The sequence below is a fragment of the Amblyraja radiata genome, chromosome 37 (assembly GCF_010909765.2).
Source record: "Amblyraja radiata isolate CabotCenter1 chromosome 37, sAmbRad1.1.pri, whole genome shotgun sequence".
In the NCBI taxonomy this organism is placed as follows: Eukaryota; Metazoa; Chordata; class Chondrichthyes; order Rajiformes; family Rajidae; genus Amblyraja; species Amblyraja radiata.
Genome location: NC_045992.1, coordinates 8,853,869 through 8,876,628, shown reverse-complemented (window position 1 = coordinate 8,876,628; position 22,760 = coordinate 8,853,869). Strand labels below are relative to the sequence as shown.

General features: G+C 41.8%; 1 protein-coding gene across 4 annotated transcripts in view; it reads left to right on the top strand.

Annotated features, from left to right (window-relative positions):
• Window positions 1-1,751: 1,751 nt before the first annotated feature.
• LOC116966374 (core histone macro-H2A.2-like) overlaps window positions 1,752-22,760 on the top strand; it is a 34,894-nt gene continuing 13,885 nt past the window's right edge. For 2 of the 4 annotated variants that reach the window (XM_033012567.1, XM_033012564.1), the window contains exons 1-4: window positions 7,577-7,820; window positions 18,248-18,457; window positions 18,638-18,744; window positions 20,470-20,682. In XM_033012567.1, the coding sequence (XP_032868458.1) occupies window positions 18,286-18,457; window positions 18,638-18,744; window positions 20,470-20,682 (492 nt within the window). In that variant the 5' untranslated portion in view covers window positions 7,577-7,820; window positions 18,248-18,285. Of the gene's footprint in view, window positions 1,890-7,373; window positions 7,540-7,576; window positions 7,821-18,247; window positions 18,458-18,637; window positions 18,745-20,469; window positions 20,683-22,760 lie in introns of those variants that run through there. The other 2 variants (XM_033012566.1, XM_033012565.1) reach the window with 2 other exon arrangements.

The window sequence follows — 22,760 nt, the reverse complement described above, 5'->3', positions numbered from 1 at the left end:
CATCAATGAGCTAAAAAAGGTCTATGCAGGTTGGCCCCTCTTTGACTTACTGATACATTGGTAGAAAGTAACCACAGCACAGCCACAGCCCCACAGGACAATGTGAACTATATAGCAGTTGGACTCGGCGCTATGGGACTGGGGCAGTCTGAACGTGCTAGATGTGTACAATGCTATGCTTCTGGCTGGCAGCATGTCAGATCCTTGAGGAAGAGCATCATTACCCTCATCTACAAGCAGAAGGGGGAGAATGATGACATCAAGAATTGGAGACTCAGCACGTTGCTTAAATGGACTGTAAGATCCAGTCCAAGGCCATCGCCAATTGGGTCAAGTCTGCTCTGGGCAGGTGATCCTCCTAGACCAAACCTGTGCTGTACCTGCCAGGAAAATCTTGGGCAACCTGGCACTGCTCAGGGATGCCATCGGTTATGTGCAGGACAGAGGGGTGGACACCCACCTGGTCAGCTTGGACCAGGAGAAGGCCTTCAACAGGATATCACAATGTACATGATGTGTGCATTTGGGAGGGAATTGGGAACTGGACCCAACTGCTCTGCTACTACATTGATATCTATAGTGCAGTCTAAATCAATGGGTGGTTAATGCATAACGTCCCCATGAGGACTGGAGTCTGGCAGAGTTGTCCACTCTCCCATGTCTTGTTTATGTGCTGTTTGGAACCCTTTGGTAACTCCATCAGGAAGGACAAGTGTATAAGAGAGGTGACATTACTGGGCAGTGGGAACACTCAGAAATCTCCCTGTAACTAGACAGTGTCGCCGTATTTTGCTTGGATCCATAGTCAATCCAGATTGATCAGCATCCAGAGTCCAACTGCAAGATCCAGAGTCAACTACAGAAAGAGTGAGCCTGTGCTCTTTGGTAACTGACCTGATCAATCCTTCACGAGGTCCGTCCTATTTCGACGAATGCAATCAACCCGGTGTGCACAATCAAGTAAGATCAAATAGAACCAGTTGTCCTACAACTTTAGGCTGTGCACGCCATAGCAAGAAGAAGAAGGAGAAGGAGAAGAAGATGATGATGAGAATCCTCCATCCCCTTCACCATCAGGTCTGACTACCTGAAGGTCCTGGGGATCTTCCTCTTCTTCTTCTTTGGAGTTTTACAGCAGCCGGCATCCACAATGTTGCATTGCTGCCACCTTCTGGCTTCACTCCAGTCCTCATGTCTTTACATTATATCCTTTTTATAAGGCCAGAGGCCCTCAAGAAATTAAACAACACCTTTTCCTTCCCCTCCATATGTTCTTTTCTGATATATCTGTCATTCCAATTTTCTTCATTTCACTGATCAAAACTCTTCTTTCTGTTTCATATCTTCTACATGCAACTAGAGCATGCTGAACTGTTTCCGGCTGATGGCATTCCTCACACATCCCAGTAGGGTGTTTTCCCAACATTTTTAATGTGCTGTTCAGGTGAGTGTGTCCTATCCTCAATCTTGCTAATACTACCTGTTCTCTCCTGTTCCCCCCTCTACTTGCTGTAATGCCCACTCTGTTTTGTAGCGAATAGAGGTGTCTCCCCTTTGTCTCCTGTTCCCAGTATTGTTGCCATTCCTGATTTATTAGGTCCTGGGGATCAGGTTCGGAGGGGGCACTTGTTCTACATTGACACATCTCTGTCGATGAAATGCATACCGCCGGTTGGTTTTAAATTTGTTTTAGTGCGTGAGTCTTTTGTAATTCGCCCCTCTGCTAACCTATCCTCCCCAGCTCTGATCATTTTACTTTGCTGATTGGCTGGGTTTGTATTTTCAAATGTGTTTTGCGAGAGCCAGAGAGCTTCCCTTTCCTGCTCCGTGCACAGGATCAACGCTGGGCGACAAGGATATATAGACCCCTTTGCCGCGCAGCAAACGAGGTAAGCACAACACGCTATTAAATATGTTTTACAAATAAACAATAGTGGGTTCACTTGACAAGAACGAATGTTACTCAACGCCCCCCCGCAAAGAAAAAAACACATCGGCAACTCAGACTTATCTCTGATACCTTGTGGATGTCAGAGATTTTATTTTCGCCGTGTTTTTAAAATATTTATAAAGTCTGCTCATTTATTTCGTTTGCCGAAAGATTTTTTTTCGGCGGGAATGGGGACACTCGGCCAGTTTATCGCGTTTCTTTTCCTTGGCCTCCAGGTTTTGTCTTTATTTTTAGAAGTGTTTTGAATAGAGATGAGAGGAGGAGGGGGAGCATGTATTGTTTAAGTCGCCGATTCATGCTGCTCGCCGTTCTGAGGAACAGTTGGGAGGCGATGCACCCACTGCCTGAATAAAAGCTGTCACGGTCACGCAACTCCGCGTGTAAATGTATAATCAGTAAAACAAAACAACAACAAAATCCTGATTGCGGAATTAAGGATGCTTACCGTGCGGAGTTGTTCGGAAGATGCGGGGTTTGTGTGTGTGTTGGGGAGAGGGTGGTGGGGAGGCCTGTGAGCCGAGGCCCTGTGCGAGCCGCTCCGGGGCGACGGTTGAGCGGGGCCGCTCGAGCTCGTAGTTTGAACGGCGCCGCGTTCCATTGGGCAGAAGGCGCCAAATGCTCACCTTGCTTCCCGCCTCTGCCGCAGGGCGCCTCAATACTGCTCAAGATGGACGGGACTCTCCTCATTTTTCTCCGGTTTAAAAAAAATCCCGGCTAGTTTTGTTCCTAGCTTTCAATTTAGTTTTGTTGCCATCTTTTGTCGGGCCACTCACTACGATTTGAGGGTTGCGGGATATTCAGAGATACTTAATGATAATCTCAAATCTATTAAACATCCCTACTTGAACAAAGTATAATTGAAACGTGTTCGGTACACGGAAATAATGTTTCACGTTTCTTTATTTGAACTTGCTTGTGCGAAATAGACGCCTTGTTTCCCGCTTTAAGGATTGCGTTTCAAATCAAGCTTGATTGCCTGCAAATGAAAACGCCTGAATTCGGCGTTAATGGCAAGCAGAATATTATGAATGAGCAACGTCAAGATAGTTTTATGAGAAAGAGTGATCAGGTTTGAACTTTTATTTATGAGTAAATGCGGAAGATATATGAATGCTAAGTTTGGCTTTTGGAAGGGTCAGGGCTATAAGCATGGAGGAAGGATTGACAAAGGACACAAAATACATGGAATTAAAAAAAGAAAGCTAAAACTAATAAGCTGATCAGTCAACATCTGCAAAGAGAGAATGTTAGAATTATGGGGTCCATGATCTTTAATTACGACAGATCATTGACTTCAAATACTTTGTTCAGCTTCCAGAGATGCTAACTGATCCATTGAGTATATACAATATTTTTTGTTTATTGCAGATTTTCCGCATTTGCCATGTTTTACTTTTGCAGAAGTAATCAATGGGTTGTTGTAAGGCTGATGTAACTGTGCTGGAATGATCAGTCTTGTTAACAAACAAATGATTTAAATGGATAAAATTAACACAGGCCGCAAGCCTGGAGTGAGAGTCCCACTTCGGCAATTTTTCAGGCGACTGCCGGTGACTGTCAAGTTGCCAGCAGTCGCCTGAAAAACTGGCAACTGGTATGGCGACTGTCAGAGTGGAACACACACAAATACATCACTTCCTTCACCAGCCCGTTATGCAGGTGGGGTACTGGGCAAGCGGGGGGGGGGGGGGGCGCTGTCTGAGTGAAATTCACACTGTGCCGAGCCAATGTGGTACAGACACACACCGCGATGAACAGGAAGGCTGGCGCTGTAATTAAGAAGCTAAAACACACAGTGTACAGTAAGTCCTTTAAAAGAGGGGGGAGAAAGAGTGGAGACAACTTTTAAGAAGCCAGAGATACATGGCTGTGAAGCTCGGCGGACATTAACATTACCGGTCGATTATCCTTGGTTCTGAAAACTACTGCTTACGGATTTTTTCCCCCCCAATGAGCCAATGAAATTCACCGGTCAGCACCGGCTCCAACTTACGAGAACCTAAGAGAACCTTCGACCTCCTGGCGACCCACCTACGGCACGAGAATTCTCGCTACTCTCCAGGGCGGCTTCATTCTAGTTGCGTTGAAAAATTAGCGGCGACCATAATGAGGCCGCGACTAGTTCCCAGAATGTGGGGACTCCTCACGACCATGAAGGCGACTCCCCGGCAACCACCTGCGAACATGTGGCGACTGCATAGTCTCCTGCAGTCGCCTAAGTGGGACAGGCCCATGAGCAGGTAGTTTTTACAGTGCTAAACAAGTGTGGAAAATGTTTAGAGACAAGCGTAACATGGGGTAATGTGAAGATATTAATTTTGCAGGAAAACAGAATTTTCTTTTAAATTGTTTAGGTTTTTAAAATTATCGACTCCACCAATCAACGTTATTGATCGAATAGTATTTCCAGTTTCCTGTCGTATCCTCTTGGATCATCAAAATCTTTTGATCTCCGTCTTGAATGTACTCAGTGAGTAGCTGATTTCCTTAAAACTTGAGACTGCCCCTCAACTTTGGACTCTCCATTGTGAACTTCTTGTCATCAATTCCATTAATCCTTCATGTATACCTCAATTAGAACACATCTGATCTTCTAAAATCCAGTGAGCATAAGGCAAGCGTCCTCAGTTGCCTTTTGTAGGACAATTCCAATTTTTCATGATTGGACATAAAATTACATTGCATTAATTTCATCCTCTGATACAGAAACCAATATAACATGCAAATATGTTCTTGCAGAAAATCTATAAAGTCTTAGCACTGCATTTATACTTTGCAGTAAAGGCAAATGTTCCATTTTCTGCCTTATTTGCTTTGCTGTACCAACGTATTTTTTGTATTTTCCTAATCAGAACACTTAAATCTCTCAATTCATGAACATATACTGGTATCAAACCACAAATCAGAAAGAAAACATTGTCTTTTTATTCTTCCTGTAAAAATATTTAGCCTCACACTCACACGCATAATACTCCATCTCCACCATCCAGTCCATTTGCTTAAAACTTTGGTGCCTTTTTCAGACTCTGTATCCTTCTTACAATTCACTTTCTCGCCGTGCTTTGACATAAGCAAGCATAACTACCTTACACTCTCTTCCCATCTAGGGCATTGAGATAAATTGTGAATAGTTGAGTATACAATATTGATCTTTGTGGCATGCAACAAGGAACAATCTGCTGACTGGGAATATGCCTATTTTTCGTACTATTGGCCTTTGATGGAAGTGGGGAGATGAAATTTGGGTATCTGGAACGGATCAAAAAATTAAAATGCTGGAACAATAAACAATTTGGGAGAAATTATTTGTTTATATGGCAAGAAAGATGGGTGTAAGAATATACAAGTTTTATGAGCAACATCTGTTGCTTCTAGAGATTCCTGCCTCTGGTTTCCTCAATGAGATATATGGTTTATACCTTCAAGAAACGTACTGTCTCTTCCACATAGATCCTGAGGCTCCTTGAATGACGATACTTATTTTGGTTTCTGGTTTGCGTGGAAGTAGCTGCTCAATTTCTTCATTAACGGAATATTTCTGTGATCAGTTTGAGTTTGCAGCAAGATCCAGAGTCAACTGCAGGAAGAGTGATCCCATGCTCCGGTAACTGGCCTGATCAATCCTCCATCCCCTTCACCATCAGGTCTGACCACCTGAAGGTGCTGGGGATTGGTTCGGAAGGGGTAAGGCATGCAACAAGAATTGGCTGGAGCGGTTTGTCATGGTCAAGCAAAAATGAGATCTGTGGATAGCAGGACTCCCTCTCGATAACCAGAACAAATGTGGTCAGGAGATGTGAGGTGCTTTCGGGGCTGCTGTAGTTGACGCTGATGTGAACAATCACCCGCTCCTCTGCTTCAACGATCACCCAGGCTGTCTTCCAGTTCACCTGCAGATCAAAGATTGAGCAGGTTCACCAGGTCACGATGCACAAATCTGCAGACTATGTGTGCGACAGCTTGCCCAATATCGCTCTCATCTAGATGGCCACCTTCGTATGCAGCTGCATCAGGCTGTGCGTGGAGCCAAAGCTCATGGGTACCAAGTGTCATTACCGTCTAAGGTTCTACAGTGTTGCAAAGGATGGGCCTGCCACCAATGCTGGAAATTGTTGCACCGCTTATCTATTGTGGAAAAGTTCTTCCAGACCAACACCTTTGACCACGTCTATCAGGCATTGGTCAGCATGGAGCATCCTTCAAGCAATGCAAGACAAGGACTCAATGGATCTCGTGGCATGGCTCTTTGTGCAGACTGTCCAGTTTGATGAAATGCCTCATCACCAGAACTCACCAACAAGCACCAAAACCTCACTTAGCTGGCAGTGAGAAGGGCCCTCCCAGTCTGATCCTTCCTGCACTGTTGGAATCTTACTATTGATGCACACTGCCCCCGTGGAATTGCGGAGAAGGATTGGCGAATAATGCAAGTGTCCTTGTCACGGTTCATCCCAAACAGCTCCTTTTGCACAGCACAGTGCTCGGTCAAGGTTCAGTCCGGCTAGATTCGATCTGACTACGGGTGCTGTTTTTACAGAGTTTGTATGTTCTCTCTGTGACCACATGGGTTTCCGCTGGGTGGTCCAGTTTCCTCCCACATTCCAAAAACATACAGGTTTGTAGGTTAATTGGCATTGGTTAAAATTCTAACTTGTCCCCTGTGTGAAGAATAGTGTTGGTGTACGCTGTCTGTCCAAAACTTGCTGGCCGCCTGCACAGTAAGATGTCCATCAGGGAATATTACTGACTGGCCCTATCCCGATTGCAGGACCATGTGCTGAGGGACTCACTGAAGCTTGTTGCAGCCAAAGCCAAGGCTCTGTGGGGGTGGACCACTGCTCCTTTCACCGCTGGACATTGAGGGGCAGAATCTGGTGGGGACACACCTAAAACAAGGGAAGGGATATCACCCCAGGGGCAACATAGGTGGGACACTGCGTAGTATGACGCTAATTAATGTATAGACTGAGAATGTCTGGAGTCTTTGTGTTGAATATACTTTTATTCTGAAGAAAGTTAAATACTGGAAAAAATTGTCTACAGTGGTGTACCCACAGGATACAGCACTGTTGAATTCTCTTATTTAGATACCTGTTCCCAGATGTTTGCAAGAAAACATTTTTCAACTGGGATCGGAACAACTGTTCAAATTCATAGGTAGGTTGCTTGCTTCATTTGATGCAAATAAATGGTTTATGTTTTTGAGGACAGATAAAAGTTATTGCTACTGATCTGGAATCGCATGTCATACATTAGCGACACTGATGAATTTTATGTGGTTATCATTAAATAGAATTTAAAATTACAGATTATTAATCTGAATTTAAAATTTACAGCTGCAGTGGTCGGACTTGTTCATACTTCTACTTGTCTAGAAACTCAACCACCACCAAATTTGTACGTTTTCTTTTGTTTGGCATAGTTGAATCCCCTCGCTCAAGAAAGCACGTTCGGTTTGATTTTTTTAGCTCTATTGATCCCACCCAGTTTTATTAAGCAAAGGCAGAACCATTTCGACGCAGAGGTGACTCGGATAGAAATTTACAATAGGATTCATCAGCTTTATCCGACCAAGTGACACAGAGCAGGCGATAACGTGTCCTATATTGCCACATCTCTGGCGATGAAATGCACACCGACAGTTGGTTTTAATTTGTTTTTGTGCGTGGGGAAACTTGGGTCTTTTGCAATTCGTCCCCCCTGGTAACCTAGCCTCCCCAGCTCTGATCATTTTACTTTGCTGATTGGCTGGGTTTGTATTTTCAAATGTGTTTTGCGAGAGCCAGAGAGCTTCCCTTTCCTGCTCCGTGCACAGGATCAACGCCGGACGACAAGGTTCTATAGACCCCTTTGCCGCGCAGCAAACGAGGTAAGCACAACACGCTATTAAATATATTTTACAAATAAACAATAGTGGGTTCACTTGACAAGAACGAATGTTACTCAACGTCCCTCTTCTCTCCCCCCCCCCCCCCCCCCCCCCCTCCCAGAAAAATTACATCGGCAATTCAGACTTATCTTTGATACCTTGTTGTGGATGTCAGATGTTTTATTTCCGCCGTGTTTTTAAAATATTAATAATTGTAATTTATTTATTTCAAAAAAATCTGCTCAATTATTTCGTTTGCTGATATATTTTTTTCGGCGGGAATGGGGACACTCGGCCTTGGGGCTTCATCGTGTGTTTTACGCGTTTCTTTTACTAGGCCTCGAGGTTTTGTCTTTAATTTTAAAGTGTTTAAAATAGAGAGGAGGGGGGGGGGGCATGGTTTGTTTTAAGTCGCCGATTCATGTATAATCAGTAAAACAAAAAAGCAAATCCTAATTGCGGAATTAAGAATGATCACCGAGCGGAGTTGTTCGGAAGATGCGGGGTTTGTGTGTGTTGGGGAGAGGGTGGTGGGGAGGCCTGTGAGCCGAGGCCCTGTGCGAGCCGCTCCGGGGCGACGGTTGAGCGGGGCCGCTCGAGCTAGTAGTTTGAACGGCGCCGCGTTCCATTGGGCAGAAGGCGCCAAATGCTCACCTTGCTTCCCGCCTCTGCCGCAGGGCGCCTCCATAGTGCTGCTCAAGATGGACGGGACTCCGCATTTTTCTCCGGTTAAAAAAAAAATGACGGCTAGTTTTGTTCTTAGCTTTCATTTTAGTTTTGTTGCCATCTTTTATCGGGCCACTCACTACGATTTGGGGGCTGCGGGATATTCAGAGATACTGAATGAAATTCTCAAATCTATTACAACGTCCTACTTGGACAAAGTATAATTGAAAAGTGTTCGATACACGGATATAATGTTTCACGTTTCTTTATGTGAACTTGCTTGTGCGAAATAGATGTCTTGTTTCCCGCGTTAAGGATTGCGTTTCAAATCAATTTCACTTCATTGCCTGCAAATGGAAATGCCTGAATTCGGCATTAATGGTAGCAATGTTACAACATTTTGAGATTTTAAAAATCAAGTCTGCAATTTATCCCATCAGATAAAGCATAAAAAGAAGTTTAATTTGACACCTAATTCACTTTCATATCTTCAGTATTAAAAAAGTTATGCCCATTTTCATACTCGGAAATTAGCATCTTCCCTATTGCTTTTGCATTGACTTAACACAAAAGCTGTGATCGAAGGACAGTCAAAAGCCCATAACGTTCGTAAACATTAAGAGAACTGAATGAATTTTTCAGTTATTATAGATTGAAGCATTCTGAAACAAATATAAAACATCTTACTTGGATGACCTGAAATTAAAGCATATAATTAGTTAATTACCTAATTGTAGTCAATTACAAAATTGACCGTTGTGACGGAAATAGTAATAAACACCGAGACTGCCTTGAAAATTCAAAAATGTGATATTCTCAAGATCAGAACTTCAATATTATTGTATTATATGCTGTACGTCCATGACAGATAGGTAAATAAATTACAATTTCTAGCAATAGACCAAGTCTTTATGGAGAAGATCAGTTGCTAGCTGGTACATTGACATCTGGGTTGTGGACCGAGCATCAAAAATGTGTCTAGAAATCGATTTTCGTGACCCACGTCACGGAACTACACAGAAATATTCCACAGATTTAGATGAAATATAATTGAGAAGGATATAACTCGTCAGTGCCGAAAGTTGCACATTAATTAATTAAACTAATTTGAAAATGAGATTGGGAAAGTAAGCGTCATCTAGTGGCTAATGCCCATATTACACAATGGGCAGCCTATTTCCGTGTTGCAGTCCATTTAAACTATATTATACACACTCACGCACATATATATATACTCGATGAGTATTCATTTTAAGCTACAATGAGCCTATATTTATGTTAGAGACCCCCCCCCCCCCCGATGGTGCCTTTGCAAATGAGGGCCAATAGCTTTAACCTAAAATTACCCTAAAAGTGTTACATTGTTTGAGTATCTGTAGTTTGTGTGTATGTCTGTGTATACCTGTCAAACGTGGATGTAAGTGTATATTTATGTGTGTGCATGGATGTGTACATGTGTGTGTGCATGTATGTGTGTATGCATGGAGGTGTGCGTGTGGATGGGTGGACTGTCACAATGTCATTCACCAGCACGCCATTATCATGTATAATTCACTCATTGTTTAAATAATTTGACCAAATAAACAGTGAAACGATCGACATTAAAATAAAACTTTATATAATCATTTATTTCCCCAATTTTTGTTTACATTACATCTGATCTTCATCTGAATATTCTTCATCAGACTTTTGAGAAGTCCATTGATAAGTTAGTTCAAGTGGATGGTCAGGCAGAGGCTACCATAAAAATCTCATAGTTATTAAGTCTGCATGGACTTCAATTCATAAAATTTCAGCCTCTTCTTAATGTTAATGAGAATAACACTATTACTACCATAGATAGATTAGTACAAGTTCACACACACACACCAATTCATTTCTACATAAACATCAGCCATTTCTGACCATCTCTCACTCTAATGGAAGCCTATAAAGTGCAGTGAATTCTCCCGTGGTCGGGACCTGGAAACGGCCGCTACGGACGGCACTATGTACAGCCTTTCCCCCCCCCACCCCTTGTTATGGATACACATAGTTTAGGCCCTCAACTTCATGAATGAATGAGTGAGTGAATGTACAGCCTCCAAATCTAATTTTTTCACATTATAAAAGGGTGCAATAAAATTAATTTAAGTCCATACAGATTAATTTTCATAAATTCAGACTTTAGATCAATTTTTTTATTTTTTGCGCAATACATGGGACTAAAACTGATATTTAGTATAAAAATATTGATTATGGGTAGACAATAACACAAAATGTAGACGATTTAGATGATCTTATGACATGATTGTCCAAAAAAAAGAGCATTTAAATAATCTTGCGAGTGGATTTTTCTGGAACGCGATCGATTGGAACGTTGCATTTGCGGTGAATTTGAACCCCATATCGGCAGGAAAAACACTGCCGTATGGGGCCCAAATCACATTTTCGCAACGTTAAATTAGATTAAAGCCATCCCAAGAAGCAAGTTTATATGTAAAATACACGACTCACCCTTTGATTTGTCCCCTTCATGCGATCCATCACGTTGAGGGCGTTAGAAGTCGCTTTTTATTTTAATCAAATTATTAAATTGTCGCTGAAGGTAAGTTTTGTAACATCGCTATTAATGACAAGCAGAATATTATGAATGAGCAAAGTAAAGATAGTTTTATTTTATTTATGAGTAAATGCGGGAGATTTATGAATGCAGAGTGTTTGGCTTTTGGAAGGGCTATAAGCATGGAGGAATGATTGACAAAGGATACAAAATACATGGAATAAAAGAAAAAGCAAAAAGTATTAAGCTGATCAGGCAACATCTGCAAAGAGAGTTAATATTACGGGTCCATGATCTTTAATTGCGACAGATCATTGACTTCAAATACCTTGTTCAGCTTCCAGAGATGCTAACTGATCCATTAAGTATTTACAATTATTTTGTTTATTGTGGATTTTCAGCATTTGCCATGTTTTACTTTTGCAGAAGTAATCAATGGGTTGTGTAAGGCTGAAGTAACTGAGGTGCTAAAATGATCAGTTGTTAAAAAATGAATGATTTAAATGGATAAATTAACACATCTGGGTTAAATAAAGGCCAAAAGCTTGGAGGGAGAGTGAGCGGGTAGTTTTTACAGTGAGGAAAATGTTCATAGATGAGCGTAACATGAGGGAATGTGAAGATATTAATTTTGTAGGAAAAGAGAATTTTCTTTTGAATTGCTTAGATTTTTAAATAAAATTGAATGGAAATGTCCCCATGTTATTGATCATATAGTTTTTCCGGTTTTCTGTCGTATTCTCTTAGATCATAAAAATCTCAGTCTTGAATGTACTCAGTGAGTATGCACAGAGCTTTTGAAAGGGATAATTCAAAAGACTTGCAACAACATATGCAAAGGAAATTTTCGTTGGTCGCAAGTAGCTGGTTTCCTTAAAGCTTGAGACTGCCCCTCAACTTTGGACTCTCCATTGTGAACTTCTTGTCATCAATTCCATTAATCCTTCATGTATACCTCAATTAGATCACATCTGATCTTCTAAAATCTAGTGAGCATAAGAAAAGCTTCCTCCATTGCCTTTTGTAGGACAATTTTCATGATCGGACTTGTAAAATTACATTGTACAGGTGCACAACCTTTTATCCGAAAGCCTTGGGACCAGACACTTGTCGGATTTCCGAATTTTTCGGATTTCCGAATGGAAGATTTTTAGCGTAGATTAGGTAGATAGCGCGGGCGGCTTGAAAAGTCTGGAGCGGCTGCCTCCTCCCCGGAGACCGGGGAAATCATTGTAAATCATTGCATAAATGTTAGTCAGTTAGTTTGGAGGGATTTTATGTGGTTGGTGGGTGGGGGTGAAAGGGGAAACTTTAATTCTTAGTCCCCTACCTGGTCGGAGAGGCGGGGAGCGGGCAATGCCTTACCGGGTCGCCGTGCAGTAAGCTCCGGAGCGCTGTGGCCGCCGACTCCCAACATCGCGGAGCTGGGGGCTGCGGGCGGCGCTGGTTGGAGCTCCGACCCCGGCAACTCTACCCCTGGCTGCGCGGCGCTCCAAATCCAGTGCCTCCCGCGGCCGGACGCCCGCAGCCCCAGCTCCGCGATGTTGGGAGTCGGCGGACACAGCGCTGGGATACCAGCGGGGAACGGGCAATGCCTTACCGGGTCGCCGTGCGGTAAGCTCCGGAGCGCTGTGGCCGCCGACACACAACATGTCGGCAGCCACAGCGGTGCTGGGGCTGCGGGCGTCCGGCCGCGGGCCGCGCTGGATTTGAAGCGCCGCGCAGCCAGGGGTAGAGTTGCCGGGGTCGGAGCTACAACCGGCGCCGCCCGCAGCCGGACGCCCGCAGCCCCAGCTGGGAGTTGGCGGCCACAGCGCTCCGGAGCTTACAGCACGGCGACCCGGTAAGGCATTGACCGCTCCCCGCCTCTCCGACCAGGTAGGGGACTAAGAATTAAAGTTTCCCCCTTCACCTCCCCCCCCCCCCCCCTCCCCTTCACATAAAAGCCCTCCAAACTAACTGACTAACATTTAAGCAATGATTTACAGATGTTTAAGTGTCTCCCTGGTCTCCGGGGAGGAGGCAGCCGCTACAGTAGTACAGACCTGGGTTGACCGTGGGTCGTTTCGGGTCAAGTTTGGCGCCAAACGCGAGCTTCGGTGTGCAGACGACATCCTGGAAAAAATGGCCGGTTTTCAGAGTTTTTCGGTTTCCAGAACTCCGGATAAAAGGTTGTGCACCTGTACTAACTTCATCCACTGATACAGTAACCAATATGCAAATATGCTCTTGCAGAAAATCTATAAAGTCCCAGCACCACATTTATACTTTGCTTTAAAGGGAAATGTTACATTTGCTGCCTTATTTGCTTTGCTGTACCAAAATGTTTTTGCATTTCCTTAATCAGAACACTTAAATCTCTCAATTCATGAACATATACTACCAACTACAATTTAGAAAGAAACATTGTCTTTTTATTCTTCCTGTGAAAGTATTTAGCATCGCACTCACAGGCATAATACTCCATCTCCACCGCCCAGTCCATTTGCTTAAAACATTGGTGCCTTTTTCAGAACTGATCACAAATTTAAAATGCGGGAACAATAAACAATTTGGGAGAAATTGTTTGTTTTATATTGCAAGAGAGATGGATGTAAGAATATTCAAGCTTTATGTGCAACATCTGTTGTTTCTGGAGATTCCTGCCTCTGGTTTCCTCAAGGAGATATATGGTTTATACCTTATAACCATATAACAATTACAGCACGGAAACAGGCCATCTCGACCCTTCTAGTCCGTGCCGAACACGTATTCTCCCCTAGTCCCATATACCTGCGCTCAGACCATAACCCTCCATTCCTTTCCCGTCCATATAACTATCCAATTTATTTTTAAATGATAAAAACGAACCTGCCTCCACCACCCTCACTGGAAGCTCATTCCACACAGCCACCACTCTCTGAGTAAAGAAGTTCCCCCTCATGTTACCCCTAAACTTCTGTCCCTTAATTCTCAAGTCATGTCCCCTTGTTTGAATCTTCCCTACTCTCAGTGGGAAAAGCTTATCCACGTCAACTCTGTCTATCCCTCTCATCATTTTAAAGACCTCTATCAAGTCCCCCCTTAACCTTCTGCGCTCCAAAGAATAAAGCCCTAACTTGTTCAACCTCTCTCTGTAACTTAGTTGCTGAAACCCAGGCAACATTCTAGTAAATCTCCTCTGTACTCTCTCTATTTTGTTGACATCTTTCCTATAATTAGGCGACCAAAATTGTACCCCATACTCCAGAATTGGCCTCACCAATGCCTTGTACAATTTTAACATTACATCCCAACTTCTATACTCAATGCTCTGATTTATAAAGGCCAGCACACCAAAAGCTTTCTTTACCACCCTATCTACATGAGATTCCACTTTCAGGGAACTGTGCACAGTTATTCCCAGATCCCTCTGTTCACCTGCATTCTTCAATTCCCTACCATTTACCATGTACGTCCTATTTTGATTTGTCCTGCCAAGATGTAGCACCTCACACTTATCAGCATTAAACTCCATCTGCCATCTTTCAGTCCACTCTTCCAACTGGCATAAATCTCTCTGTAGACTTTGAAAATCTACTTCATTATCCACAACCCCACCTATCTTAGTATCATCTGCATACTTACTAATCCAATTTACCACACCATCATCCAGATCATTGATGTACATGACAAACAACAGTGGACCCAACACAGATCCCTGTGGCACCCCACTAGTCACTGGCCTCCAACCTGACAAACAACCATCCACCATTACTCTCTGGCATCTCCCATTCAGCCACTGTTGAATCCATCTTGCTACTCCACCATTAATACCCAACCATTGAACCTTCTTAACCAACCTTCCATGAGGAACCTTGTCAAAGGCCTTACTTAAGTCCATATATACAACATCCACTGCTTTACCCTCATCAAAAAACATATTGTCTCTTCCATGTAGATCCTGAGGCTCCTTGAATGACAATACTTTTTTCTGGTTTGCGTGGAAGTAGCTGCTCAATTTCTTCATTAACGGAATATTTATAGCCTTGTTGTCCTTCACACAAATCTGGACCCACATGTGCATGGCCTTTGCTTTTCACGTAAAAGAAAGGACACATTTTTATTTTGCTGAAAGTATAATTTAAAACATGCAAAGTAGACAAAATGATCGTTATGGACAAATTTGTTGGGGCAGCAGGTCTATTAACTGCCTGTAAAGTAAGAACTTGTGCGACTCCTGACCCACAGCAATGTAATTTATAATAACTGGCCTCGGAAAAAACATTGTGTTCTATGGCAATTAGAAATTAGCAAAAGATGCTGGTCATGTCCAAACACTATGAATGAATGAAATAAACTTTTTCATTTTAATTGTTTGTAGTATATTTGTTTTGCAATATGAAAAATGCACTGCTCCTGAAAAATTTGTAGACCCCATTTTTCCTTCAGCTTTTAAGCAAACATAATATATTTCTAAAACCTGATCAACCAGTTTAACAATGCGGTTTTGAGTCAAAATAACGCGCCTCTTTTCTATTCTAAATTAGTATGTCAGCTAGTGTCTGGATTTGAATAAATAATCATGATCTTGAACTTTTCTTGCAGCACAATAACCACACCATTGCAGCTGCCCACAAGATGGCGCAAGCTGAAAGGCCCAAGTTTGTTTTGGAAGGCAAAATTGAGGCCTTGATTTTGGATTGCCTAAACCTTCCTGAACAATGAGATTAGTAACCGTGAAGGTAGACAAAAATGCTGGAGAAACTCAGCGGGTGAGGCAGCATCTATGGAGTGCAGGGATAGGTGACGTTTCGGTTCGAGACCCTTCCTCACTGTGAAAATAAGCTTAAAATTAAAACGATTGATAATTAATATCTATTAAAATATATTTAGATATAAATTGATTGAAGACATTACCTTAAAAAAAAAATCTTTTAAACACCTTCATTTTTTGAAGGTTGGCAACCCCTTTTAATTGAATAGGCATAAGATATGTATCCAGCCCCTCTGCTCATTAAAATTAGCAACCGCTCCAAGACTGGTGAATTCATAACTGAACCTCTGACCACCTGAGGGTATTTTACTTTCCAAGTTTCAGCACATAGGTGCAGATATCCAGAACTTCCTGATGAATGTATTTCAGCTAACTGGTATTTTTGATTGGAACAGCCTGTGAGCCAGTAGTGCATTGCCTATATGCAATACATTGTTTGGAAAATGCAATTTATTTTTGATGTTGTCTTAGTTTTGACATCTTGAATCAGTATATAATTTAAGTTTTACGTTCCAAATTGGCATTAAAAAACTTTGAACTAAAGATTAATCAAATTTTCAGAGAATATAATTGGGTTTTACTAACAAGGTTAGTCGCAGCATCTCCTGGAATGAGGTATGAACAAACTGGTTCAGGAGGTGGGTTGCAGTGGGAAAGAAGCTCTTCTTAAAAAGAGAACGTGCTGGAATAACTCAGCAGGCCAGGCAGCATCACAGGAGAACATGTTTCAGGTTGGGAGCGTCCTTGAAACTCATTGCGGGAAGCCTGGAAGAGAGATGGGGCAGAAAAAAAGCCTGATAGGTAATTGGATGAATCGGGTGAGGGGGCTTTTTATATGCAGTTGGTTGGATGAAGGCCAGAGATGAAAAGACAAAAGGTGTGAGATAAAAGGATTGAAACGTTATGAATTGTGAAGCTAGTGGAAGGAATGTAGGAGGGAGGGGAGAAATAGGCACTGGTCCAGGTGGGGCAATGAACAGGGAGGTTGTTGGAGAAGAAGGGAGAGGGCAGGGGTTTGTAGTTACCTAACATTGGAGAATTCAATGTTCATGCCATTGGGCTGTTAGCTACCCAAGCAGAATATGAGACACTACCTTCCGTTTGTGTGTGGCCGTACTCTGGTAATGGAGGAGGCTGGTATGGGAATGGGCAGAGGCGATACAATGGTTAGTAACAGGGAGATCTAGTGGGCCTTTATTAAAGAATCTCTGATGTCCTGGAATGGAAAGCCTCATCCTGGGATCAAATATCAAATGCAGCGGAGGCAGATAAACTGAGAATTGTGTATTTACAAGAGGCATGTTTGGTGTGTGGGGGGGGGGGGGGGCTGGGGTATCTTGTCAGAACACTTTCTTTAGTGCATCTGTAGCGTTTCGAAAGTCCACAGGCGACTGCGGTGGAGCTCTCAAAATTGGTCTCCAGCACAGGCCGCCAACTCCTCGATGTTAGGCCACAGTGCGGACTGAGATAAGATGGGGGGGGGGGGAATCGCGTCCCCGTCGAGGTACGAGATTAGAAAAGGTCCCCCCCCCCCCCCCAAAACAAGCTAAAGAACACTAAAAACATGCATTTGTCACAGACAATTAAAACACAAAGAAGGAAAGGACAGACAGACTGTTGGCGAGGCAGTCAATGCTGGCACCACCCTGTGGTCACCCTGATTGAAAATACATTGCCAATTGCCAAGTTACTAGTCATGACTAGTTGATGATGACTAAATGGTCGAGGCAATACCATGTTAAAATATAGTTCATAAAATCATTGAGCATGCTTCAAATTAATTCTAATCCCTTGTTTTTGAAAAGTGAATTAAAATCTTAAACAATAATCTTAGCTGTTGGTATAGTAATGCCAACAGTTCTTAATATGATTCTTCAGCCACTCATTAATATTTACAGTTTTTGACCTTTTTCTACATTTTGGTGTTCTAAAGCCGAACTTGTCAAATTTATTTTCATTATTATTTAATGCATACTTAGATTTTGTTTTGTCTTTCAAGTTGCCACTTTAAACATTTTTTTAACAATTCAAGCTAATGTTTAAAGATTGGAGATTAAATGTGCTACAAAATTGTGGACCTGCGCCGAAGTACTGTTTAAACTTTGTGGCCCCAAAATAGTAATAAAAATTTGAACATCCCGAGTGATGGATAAGGATTGCTGTTCAACATTTCTTTTAAGCTACTGTCAAACTTGCTGACTCTTCCTATCAATTTGTTTTAGCTTCCTACTATATCCACTTATTGTTATATCCAGAAACCTGTCTGCAGCTGTTGAATTTGTTTGATAATGCTCTAAGAAAGATTTTAGTTGCTGGCCTATCATACACATTAAACACCTTTTAAAATGTTGATATAATTCTAAAATACAAATATTTGCAGGATAATAAAGGAATGACGGGGAGAATGGGAAGAAAGCTGGCATGTCCCAGATGAGCCAAATATCCTGGTTTCAATGTTTAAGTGACTGATTATATCCTTTTCAGATCTACAGGTGGTATTTTTCTAACACACAAATTGCAAGATGTCAGCCCGAAGTGGAAAAAAGAAAATGTCCAAGGTGTCACGCTCATCCAGAGCAGGAATTATTTTTCCTGTTGGCAGAATGATGCGTTACTTGCGGAAATCAACATTCAAATATCGTATTGGAATGGGAGCACCTGTTTACCTGGCTGCAGTCATAGAGTACCTGGCAGGTAAAAGTCTAAATTTAGAACATGAAAACCAGGTTAACGTCTAAAGCTTAAAAACAAATCATTTTTGAGGAATCAAAATGTTTCTGTTAATTTTGGAGGAAGTTTTATTTTGACACTTTCGGCAAATATTTCTGGTATGAGTTATTTTGAACTTAATAACAAACATTTATTCTTGTGCAGCTGAAATTCTGGAACTGGCTGGAAATGCAGCCAGGGATAACAAAAAGAGTAGAATTACTCCAAGGCACATTCTGCTGGCAGTGGCAAATGATGAAGAACTAAACCAGGTAAGGCTATTGGTGTTAGTTATCTTGATCTATTTGAAACCCAATTCATGAGTTTTCTTGATGCTTGTAGAAATCAAATTTTCAAAGGAGAAAGATACTTGGAGGATTTGGAAAACTTTGGAGAGTGCAGCTAAGTGTAGAAGGACTTCATTCAGCCCATCCGGACCATAATGGTTTCTTGCAGCACACTCCTTCAGACCCATCCCGTCTCTTTTTTTCCTGTGGTTCTTCTTGACACTTGCTATTTATTTACACTGGGTATTTATTTACTTGCAGTAAATTTATTTACAGTATTAATTTAACCTACCGGCACATTTTTGAGAACTAGAAGGAAACTGGAGGTTGTATCGGGGTGCATGAAAATTAAAAAAAATACAGATTGCTGTAAATCTGAAAGGAAATGGGAAAAGCTAGAAACATAAAGCAGGCCATTCAACGCACGTGGAAAAAGAAACATTTAACATCCCGGGCCATGGACCTTTCATTAGAACTGAATGAAGGCATGAAACATTTATTTCTGCACCTGCGGCGACACTAACCACCCAACACACACTAACACCCCCTCTCATTTAATATATTAATATTATTCATTCGTTCCTTTTACCCCATTCCCCCGCCCTATCCACTCACGCATAGCCCCCAACTGCGCAGGTGTGCCTAGAGGGGGAGGGGTTAATGGAGGGGGTAGAGATTTAGGGGTGGGGGGGGGCGCGGCGTCACGGGAGGGCTGGTTCCCGAACGCAATACACCACTCACCCCCATAGGTCCCAATACTCACCACTCCCTAGAGGGGGAGGGGGTAGAGGCAGCACCTACCCAGGCCGTAGAGCACCAGCCTCCCCGCCAGGCGGCGGGTGGGCGTTGACCACGAGTTCAGCCGCCACAGTCTCCAGTTCAGGGCCCGACCATCTCCGGGCTCGTCCTTTCATCCACCGGGTGCATCTTTTGAATAACGCGGGGAGGAGGGGGGGGGGGTGTTACATCTCTCGAAGCATTCTGTGTATGAAACGGCACCGAAAGCGAAAGCTCGTCGTTTAAATTCAACGCTTTGATATTTTTAAACATTTTCAGTGATAAGTCGAGAAATAAAGCATGAAATGTTCAGATAAGGTGCTCCCGGACTCGACGGGAAAAATCTCAACCGGAATATGTAAAAAAAATTATCGTTACTGTGGTTTTTCCGTGAAAATGTGAGGACATACACATATACATACACACGTACAAGATCAGAGTTTTAATAAGTATATAGGATTAGATAATAGATAGATGTTTCCCATTTTTAATTTAGAATACAGATGCACCAGGAACTGACATAATGAACTTTTGCCTGAAAACTAGCACCATCAAAAACACGAGTAATGGTAGAAATATTAAACATTTAATTACCAACATTGCTACAAACTAAAATTTGTGTCTTTTATAAATTGGCTGCTATTAGAGCAGCAATAAGATGCAGTGAAATGTTAGAAACATGAGATATTCCATCCATTGTTTGATAAACTTCCATCTAACTTTATGCATTAATTCTTCAGACAAATAAAGTATTTCGCTCAATAGTACATCTTCCCACAAAGTGGTCCACATAATATAAAGAACCAAAAACAAACTAACCTTCATTTTGAAATGTATTAATTTTGGGTGCAGTTTTCTAGAACAATAGTATTTAAGTGCAGGATCATTTTATTGAAAAGCTTTGCCTATATATAATTAATTTTGTGCCTGCAGTTATTAAGGGGAGTAACAATTGCGAGTGGTGGTGTGCTGCCTCGAATTCATCCTGAGCTCCTGGCAAAAAAACGTGGTGCCAGAAGTAAAGTGGAAACCATTCTTTCTACGTCATCAGAAAAGAAGGCAAAGAAAGCAAAACCATCTCCAGTCAAAAAAGCTGCCAAGAAAGCAACTGTCAAAAAGGCTACAAAATCCAAATCGCCCAGAAAGGTTTGTACCAAGCACACAATTCTTGCTGTCTAAGAGGGACGTACTTGCTGTACTACAATGGTACTAAATCGATTGGGATTAGGAAGTGGTCAGCTATTATCTCTACAATCTTTAACTTGTGATTCCAATAGATATGCAGTAAAACTCTGATTACATCATGATGATTTGGAATTACTGGTGGTTAAGCACCTGCATCAAAGGTGAGCTTCTTGCCAGTTCACTTTGCACCCGGTCCCACCTCTCACTTCCTACTCTCGGGAATCTGTTCCCACTCCTTAATTCCCCAGGCGCCCAAGATGCCACATTCTTGTTAAACTTGCCTGTCTTCATTGCAAAATATGTTTCAACTGAGTAACATCTTTTATAAAAACTAAGTGTGTTGGGGCATTGCTTCAAATGATGTCCAATGATCTGGAAAATTTGCACGTCTGGCACCACCAATGTCTCAAATGTGTCAGATTATTGGAATTTTATCAAACCTAACTATTTGAGTTCCAAATGGACCTCAATTTAAATTATGCAATTTAGTTTTCATTTTTAGCTCTGACATCGCACTTCCGCCATTAAATCAGTAAAAGGTAGAGTGAGAAGCTAAAGTAGATTTTTCTGAAATATCACAATTTGATACTGTTTTTTGAGGAGTCTAATCTAAATTATCTGCATGAGAAAGTGTAGGTTACTGACTAAATTAATTTGGACATTTGCATTGACACTTAATTTAAAAAATGTATCCGTAAATATTTAATAAATAATACAGGCAGCTCCCTACCATTAAACTCTGCAATATTAGTTGTTTTTTAATGCATTAAACTTGACATGGGGAAGAAAGATGTGTTGTAGAAATTTGACGTGTGATCCCATCACAACAAATCCACCAATGTAATTCTTTGTCAGGCAATCTATTACCAAAATGTTACTCCAGGTTGCAACAGGCCCTTCCACCCAACTTGCCCATGCCGATCAACACGAGTCCCATCTGCCTGCTTTTGGCCCATATCCTTCTAAACCTATCCTATCCATGTACCTGTCCAAATGTCTCTTAAACGTTGTGATAGTACCTGCCTCAACTACCTCCTCCGGCAGTTTGTTCCATACAACCACTCGTTCCATACAACCACTCCCCCTTGTGTAAAAGAAAAAGTTATCTCTCAGGTTCCCATTAAATCTTTCCCCCTCTATCCTCTGGTCCTCTATTCCCATACTCTGCAAAAGACTGCCCGTTTACCCAATCTATTCCTCTCACGATTTTGTACACCCTCTACATGATCACCCCTCATCTCTCTGCGCAACACTGAATAAAGCCCCAGTCTGCTCAACCTCTCTCAACCCAGTCTGCTCAGTCCTTCAGGTCCTGGCAAAATCCATGAAGCCGATTTTCTATCCATTCAGCTATCCTTGGATCCCATGCGATCTAACTTTTCAGAGCAATCTTCCGAGGTACAGAAAAGTTTTATTTTGCATGCTGTCAAACGGATCGGATAATACTATACATAAATACAATCAAGTCAAAGTCAAGTGCAATAGAAAGGACAAAGCGGAAGGTACAGAGAAGTCCAGAATATAGTTCTCGGTACTAGCGTATTAGTTCCATAAATTTTTTGAGTTTATTAGTGCAGGCAAACTTGGCATTCAATTTCCCATACCTTGCCTGAACCATGACTATTTCTGAAATTGGTAAGAAACAATTTCCATTCTCCATTCATTAACTATCTGAAGGGATAGATTGGCACAGCACGAGGACCCAGTTGAAACTTGAACTCAGGAACAGATGAAAAACTATACTCTATACTTTATAACCTACGAACCTATCTCCATTGATGTATTACAGGTAACCCATTCCACCTCCCTTGTTTTTCTGTTGTGTTGTTTTTTTTTTGCTTTCTTTTTTATTTGTAACTTTCTACCCTCTCTTTTTCTCGCTTTCTATAAAAAATAAAAATACTAGAAGCAGAAGTAATTGATAATGGAAAATTTTAATAATGTATGACTGATGTATATGAAAAGTTTTTTTTTTTTACTATAATATGTAACTACATTTTATAATATGTCTACTTCTAATAAATAAATAAATAAATAGA